We start from the raw sequence: 7,645 nt of genomic DNA, 5'->3' as shown, positions 1-7,645 counted from the left end.
TTCTAAGTAATAGATAAAGAGTATGTTTTGGGAAGCCTGCTTCAGTATCACCACATTTGTTGATCTCCAGTCTTAGCAACCAAAAGTTAGGGTGAGACAGTGGGTGTGTAGTAGCAAATACCGAATGCATTATTTTCTAATAAGTAGTAATGCTTGTCTTTTGCACAATATAGGTACAAGTAACAGAACTATTTCACCATTTTTTGTAATTGTTATCTTAAAATAAGCTGTTTTGACAGTATTGGTGTCTTTTGGTAGGTGTGTGTGGTTGTTTTGTTTTTTTTAATGCTAAAACTATGCAGAGCAAAGTATTTGAAAAACCATACTAAACGAGTGTTGCATTTTCAGAACTATGTGCAAAAATGACAGAACTGTTGCTCTTGTAACTGATACCTGACAATGTTTTAATTTATGTAAGGACAAACCTCTGCTTGTTCTTGTGGCTGTTTTAATATGAAATGCATGTCGTCCTTGGAATAAACAAGGAAAATCTAAAAACACAGTGCAAGTTCATGTACATAGAGTCTAATATTTGCTAGAAGCTGGAAGTTCACTGGTTAGAAATGACTGAGGAGGAAAAGGACCTGGGTGACTGTATTGGACTTAGGTTGGCTATGTACTGATAATGGCATGCATCTAAGAGAAAAAGGCAAATATATCCTACAATCACATCTCAACCCTCCTTGGATTCTGGAGGCACTTCCAGTCTAGAAAGGGAAGCATTAGTTCCTTTGTACAAGACCTTAATGACACCTCCTCTGTAGTACTATGTAAAATTTGGATCTCCCAACATTTGGATCTCCCAAAACATTTGAAGGCTTTTTTCCCCTTGTTCGTTATACTAGCCCATAATATAAAATAAAGGTCTTGGTTTGTTTGTGTAGCAAAGTGAAGGCGGGTGGGGTGGGGATGGCGGGAAGTAACTTGCTGACTGTAATGGGAATGGAAGGGACATAAGGACAGGAGCTATTTCAGCTGAAGCACAATTCTGGCATAAAAACAAATGGGTATAAATTGGCTATGAGCAGAATAAAAAAGCGGATGTTGTTGCAGTGGCAGCAGTCTAGACTGACCCAGGCGAGGTCCCTTCAGAGCCTGTATTCCTACGATTGTGATGGTGTGAGTCTTTCCTGCCTCCACTAACAAGTTTTGAGTTAAACTGAGCTCCTTTGTCAATAAAAATGAAACCCCTCAAACATCAGGAAAAAAAATCTTGTTGGGGATATTACGTGGCTCTTTCCTGCTTACATTTTTGTGAGGTTTTATTTCTCTAGGATCACGGATAAGATCTGATGGCAGTGGTTTCAGTGAGTTTTACAGGAATAATGTAGGTCATTGTTTCTCATAAACAATCTTTTAACTTTTCTGTGCATCAGAAAACTTACTGAAGAAATCTCTTGTGTTGTCCCACTTGGCATATTTTTGCATATCACTAAGTAATGCTGGGATGCTATGCTGGCTTCGAGTCTCCTGAAATATCAGTCTTGTTTGTTCAGTGGAGTTACCTTTCTCGCTACAAATCTGAGAATAGAGTAAAATTGCCATAGAATAGACTTTTTGTTTCACCTAGGAAAATGGCAGTGAGGGCCAAAAACCCATTTTTAAAACATAACAGAAAACCATCCTATGGCAGATCATTTTAAATACATCCTCTTGAGATGGTGACTTTTCCCTATCATGTAATTAGTTACTGTCAGTTATCAACTGCTGGAAACAGGCCCTGTGTATTGTCACTGTGAAACGCATTTCTTTTTTGTAAGCAAATCTGTAATACTGTTTTTCCTTCTATAATTAGGGAGCACGTGAAAAATGACTACAGGCACTCTAGAAGACTTGTATTCACACATGCTGTAGGAGGTGTAACAGTCTTCTGTATTTTTCCCTTGTCTTGCAGGGACTCCAACCGTCATGTTAAGGTAAAGCAGAAAAGTGCAGTGCTGAACATGCTAAAGAGGTTGGACAAAATAAGGTTCAGAGGTCATAAGAGGGATGAGTTCCTTGATTTAGCAGAGTCTCCAAATGCTTCAGATACTGAATGTGGAGATGAAATTCCAGTGAAAATACCTCGAACGTCACTCCGAGAAAATGAGGAGCTAAGAGACCCTGTAAGTATTTGGTTTAATTTTTATAACCTGTATAATGTTATATAACTTATTGTATGATGTATAATTTTACAGTATTTGATATTTCATGTTGTTTTTAATTCTGCATGTGTGGAAGGTGGTATTTTTAGTGTTTTTAATTGACAAGCAATAAAATACATAACTTGCTTGTTGCTTTTTTACAGTAATTTGTAGCCTGTTGCCTTCTGTGAAAATATGCTAGATACTGGAGTTCTTTATTTCTGTTGACCTTTTTTTGTCTTTTGCTGGTTTAAAAGTTAGCATGGCATTAGGAGAGGAAGCAATATTTGGTGCTACTTTATTTATCTACCTAACTATGGATGCCAAAACTGGAATGCCCTTTTAAAAGGGAGTGGTGTTTCAGGAAGTGCTAAACAGCTCTGTTGAATATTAGCCCTATTTTAAATTCTGATTCTATAAATTTCTGCTTGTGAGTTTGTTGCATGTAGTAAAAAAAAACCCAACTATGAACACCCAAAGAGCAGCTAATGATTTGGGATGGTTTTCTAAACATGTGGACACCTTTTGAGTAAGGTGTCTGAAAGGTATTCACACGTTAAGAAATGCATCCCAAATAATTAGCTGCTGTGGGGTAAAAGGGGTGGGGGGACAGAGTTGACTGCATGTAATAAACTTGAAAGCAGGAATTTAAAGAGGCCACTTCCAGAGTTTGAGCCTGACCTGGATAATGAAATCCATATCCCATCCACTTGGACATAAGTTATGTTTGTTATTACCTTTCATATAAAGAGGCCGACAACACCCCAGCAGTACAATGCTCCCAAACTTCTTGCTGATGCATTAGATCAGTGTTGGTGTGTAGACTTGCAGCTAGTTACATCTGCTACATCTAGGTGTCAGTTCCTTGATTTTTCCTACTTTTTGACACATGGGTGGGGAAGTAGGGGGGGTTTCTGCCATTACTTGATAGGGACTAGAGGATAATGATTGGAGATGTTCTGGTAAAATGACAAATATTACTGCTGTATTTTGGTGTCTGTTGGCCAGCTCTGGTTTAAGTGGGTCAGCAAACATTTTTAGTTAAACCAGTTTGGCTAGTGAAGTACAAATGAATGCGTTTCATGTGGTTTTGTATGTGTGCTTTTAACTGCGCATTACCAGGAGAAACTGAAGAGTAGGAAGATGATGACTGGATTCAGTGCAAGGGCTATTGAATCTTGGCAACAAATAGACTGAAGGCATGTGGATATTACAAGTACCAGGTGCCATTTAAGTATTTTAGAGTAACTCACAGTGAAAGAGGAATGCTACATCTAATTGTAATTCTTCTGGGCAAGCCTGTAGCTGTTGTTTCGTTAAAAGCTCAACTGGCAACGTAAGCAAGCAGCTGTGGTCTGGCTGAGTTCTTTAACCACAGAGTCTGCAATGGAAAACTAGTGCTCCTTTATACAAACCATTAAAAAGGTAGATGATAAAACGAACATTGTCTCAGTAGAATGACCCTGAAGTTTTATGGATTAATATTCTGGTCAAGGTACAGAGTCAATATTTATTCACTTTTACTATGAAAAATAATTCCAGATCTTCTTCCACCTTGTTGCATCTTAGCTTCTCCCAGCATTGCCTCGGTCTGCCCCAAGGTCTGATGCTTTCCACCTTGAGTTTCAAAATCTGCTGTGCCTTCTCTCATCACTTAGCTTGAGATTTTGTTCTCTGTGCTATCTTGCCCAAAATATCAGGTCTTCCATAAAGGTCCACAAGTTCTTGATTATGTCTTCTCCTCCCATACTTTGTTTTATTGTCCTGCATGAAATAATTTCTTTAGCACTTTGTTTTCAAACACTTACAACATTTTTCCACTTGCCTTTGTTAGTGTCCAGGATTCATAGCTATATAAAGGAACAGGCTGAACAATTGTACTATAAAAAAGTTGGATTTTAAAAGTGTCTTGAGGTTTTTTTTCCTCCCTCCTTGGTGCTGTTATTTTTATCTGGAGTAAATGGTCACATATTAGCATTGTAAATTCGTGCCTTGCCTTTCTTCAGTTATTTGATTGTCCTCAGTGATTCTTGTTCCTAAATACTTAAATTTCTCTACCTGTTCCACATTATCATTCCCTATTTTTATCTTTCTGTCATCTTTTTTATTTCTACTTGCTTTCATGTTGTTAGTCTTGTTGACATTGACAGCAAGCCCAACTCCTTTTCGCTCTCTGATCTTTTGTACTGTTCCTGTTTCCTCTCCTGCTAGGCAGATATTGTCTGCGTAAACAAATCCCTGGTGCAGTCCATTCAGTCTCAGACCTTTTCCTTCTTCAACAACCAGGAAACTATAGGCCAGTTAGTCTTACCTCGATCATGGGCAAGCTTTTTGAGAGAATTATTCTGGCGCATGTCCACGAGGGGCCAGCAGGGGAGATTATGCTTAGGGGTAACCAACATGGGTTCATTAGAGTCAGGTCCTGTCAGACCAACCTGGTGGCCTTCTATGACCAGGTCATCAAATCCTTAGATGCAGGGGTAGCAGTGGACATAGTCTTCCTGGACTTTCGGAAGGCCTTCAACACTGTCTCTCACCCCGTTCTCATTAAGAAACTGGGAAACTGTGGTGTTGGCAACCCATTTGACTGTGTCAGCTGGCTGGAGGGCCGCACCCAGAGAGTGGTGGTGGATGGGGCATTTTCGACTTGGAGGGATGTGGGCAGTAGGGTTCCCTAGGGCTTGGTCCTTGGGCCTGCACTGTTCAACATCTTCATCAGCGACTTGGATGAGGGGGTAAATAGCACCCTGTTCAAATTTGCTGATGACAGTAAGATGTGGGGGGTGTGGGCATGCTAGAAGGGAGGAATAGGCTGCAATCAGACCTAGACAGGTTACAGGGGTGGGTGGATGAGAATAGGATGGGATTCAACACTGACAAATGCAAAGTGATGCACCTGGGGAGGAACAACTGGCACTACACCTACAGGCTGGGGAACTCCCTTCTTGTCAGTGCAGAGGCAGAAAAGGATCTTGGAGTCGTCATTGATGCCAAAATGAACATAGGCCAGCAGTGTGGGGATGGAGTCAGGAAAGCCAACCATACCTTGTCATGCATCCACAGATGCATCTCAAGCAAGTCCAAGGAGGTGATCCTCCCCCTCTATGCGGCACGGGTCAGGCTGCAGCTGGAGTACTGCGTCTAGTTATGGGTGCCACACTTCAGGAGGGATGTGGACAACATGGAGAGGGTCCAGAGGAGGGTCACTTGCATAATCAGGGGGCAGCAGTGCAGGCCCTATGAGGAGAGGCTACAGGACCTGAACCTGTTCAACCTCCACAAGAGAAGGCTGAGGGGGGATTTAGTGGCTTGTTACAAACTAGTCAGAGGGCATCAGCAGGCACTGGGGAAGTCCCTGTTCCCCCAAGCACTATCAGGAGTGTCCAGGAATAACGGTCACAAGCTGGCAGAGGTTAGATTTAGGTTAGATATCAGGAGGCGCTACTTCACAGTCAGGGCAGCTAGGATCTGGAACCAGCTTCCAAGAGAAGTGGTGCTGGCTCCTACCCTGGGGGTCTTTAAAAGGAGGCTAGATGTATACCTTGCTGGGGTCGTTTGACCCCAGTACTCTTTTCTGCCATGGCAAGGGGTTGGACTAGATGATCTACTCAGGTTCCTTCCGACCCTAGAAACTATGAAACTATCTCTCATGACCATCTCAAATGTCAAGTTGAAAACTGTTGGTGCATTCCCTTGTTTGAGCCCACTATTGCTATAGGAGCTGATGGAAATCATTCCCTCAATTCTCATGCAACACCATGATCCTTCAGTGCACATTTTAGTAAGGCATACCAGTTTTTGGGAATTCCCAAACCCTCCATGATTCACCATAAGCTTTGAGGTCTCTAAACCTGATGTGCATCTTTTGCAGCCTCCTGGTTTAAGGGTGCACCAATAGAGATTTTGCACCGATACAAATAGTCAATATTTAAGGAGGCATATCTGCCAATACTGATCCAATTTCCAATACAGCTGTGTGCAGCTGGTAAGTCTGTTGTGGTGGAAGGGGGGCGGGGAGGGAAAAGGTGTGGGGAGTAGATCAACACCCCCCCCCACAGTGAGGGAGGGAGGGGGCAGATGCTACCCAGCTGGGGTGGAGCGGGGTGCGGGACAGACCTGTGGCTCACTGGGAGTGGGGGTGACTCCTGCGACTGTGTGTACCTGGGGAGGGCATGGTGGGGGGGGCATGTGTCCCCCAGATCTGGGTGGGGTGGGTGGGCTGCAGCTGCAGGCTGGAGCTGTGGCTGTGCTGTGCTCTTCTTGGCAGGGGCTGGGCTTGGAGGAGGCGGTGGTGGTGCTGGGAGGGGGGCTACCAAGGGGGCTGTAGCCACCCCATATTTCACCATAGCCCCCCCCCAGCATTGCTGATGCCCACTTGGTGCAGCCCCAGCTCAACCCCTGTTTCTCCCCACTCACCAGGAAAAGCAGGGGCTGCACCAGATGGGTGGTGGAAGTGCTGGGAATGGGGCTACAGGGGTGGAGCTATGGTGAATTTGGGGTGGCAGCAGCCCCCTCCGTAGCCCCCTGCTTAAATTTTTAGCACGTGTATTCCTTTCACATATTATCAACTCTTGTTGATTTGCCTGGTTGTTTAAAAGCCAAAGGTGCAAAAACTAAGTCATCAAATTTTACTCTTTCAGCCAACCAGACCTAAGAAAATGAAATTACATGTTTTCATCTCTAATCAAATATAGTGTTAGTTTGAAAACTAAGACAAAATCCACCACTTCCCTTCTGAGTACTTTGTTCTACTGGTTAATCATCCTTCCTGTTTTCACTACATACCTACCTGCTTCCTACCTCCCTCCCCCACACCACTCCTGCCCCCTAATTATTTGAACTTGTCTAGTTTCATCTTTCAATCATTGGTGGTTTGGTGCTTGTGTGTGCTCTCTCTCTGCTGCTTTAGAGCTTTGAATTCTTTTGGTGAAACTCTTGCACACATTTTTACATTTTCACTGTTTTCTTTCTTAAATGTGTGCATTATCAGTCTTACCACCATTGTGAATAGAGCTCTTTAGCACCTTTCTGTTAAGACGAGCTACTATGCCCACTGTGGGACAGGAATGCCTGGGTGAGGGTGATTCCTTGCCCTCCATCAATGCTGACCTTGTGAAGGAACACCTGGAGATGCTGGATGCCTTCAAGTCAGCTGGCCCTGACAATTTACACCCCCGGTACTCAGGGAGCTGGCCAGCATCATAGCTCAGCCCCTGGCATGGATCTTTGAGAGCTCCTGGCACCCTGGTGAAGTGCCTGGTGATTGGAAGAAGGCCAATGAGGTGCCTGTTTTCAAAAAAGGGAGGAAAGTGGATCTGGCAAACTACAGGCCCATCAGCCTGACCTCTATCCCGGGGAAGGTCTTAGAAAAGATTATCAGAGGGGTCATTCTCAACAGACTGGCTGATGACAACATGCTCAGGGATAGCCAGCATGGGTTTGTTGCGGGTAGGTCATGTTTGACCAATCTCATTTCCTTTATGACCAGGTGACCTATCACCTGGACAAGGGGGAAGAGGTTG

General features: G+C 43.6%; 1 protein-coding gene across 1 annotated transcript in view; it reads left to right on the top strand.

The window, feature by feature from the left end:
• The first annotated feature begins 1,893 nt into the window (after positions 1-1,893).
• Positions 1,894-7,645, top strand: part of GRAMD4 (GRAM domain containing 4) — a 77,909-nt gene continuing 72,157 nt past the window's right edge. Inside the window, exon 1 of the mRNA XM_019543504.1 lies at positions 1,894-2,105. Within this exon, the coding sequence (XP_019399049.1) occupies positions 1,944-2,105 (162 nt within the window). The 5' untranslated portion in view covers positions 1,894-1,943. The remainder of the gene's footprint in view (positions 2,106-7,645) is intronic.

This window comes from Crocodylus porosus, unplaced genomic scaffold (assembly GCF_001723895.1).
Source record: "Crocodylus porosus isolate Cpor-Errol unplaced genomic scaffold, CroPor_comp1, whole genome shotgun sequence".
Classification (NCBI taxonomy): Eukaryota; Metazoa; Chordata; order Crocodylia; family Crocodylidae; genus Crocodylus; species Crocodylus porosus.
The sequence above is the reverse complement of the archived record's forward strand: the minus strand, read 5'-3'. Positions and strand labels throughout refer to the sequence as shown.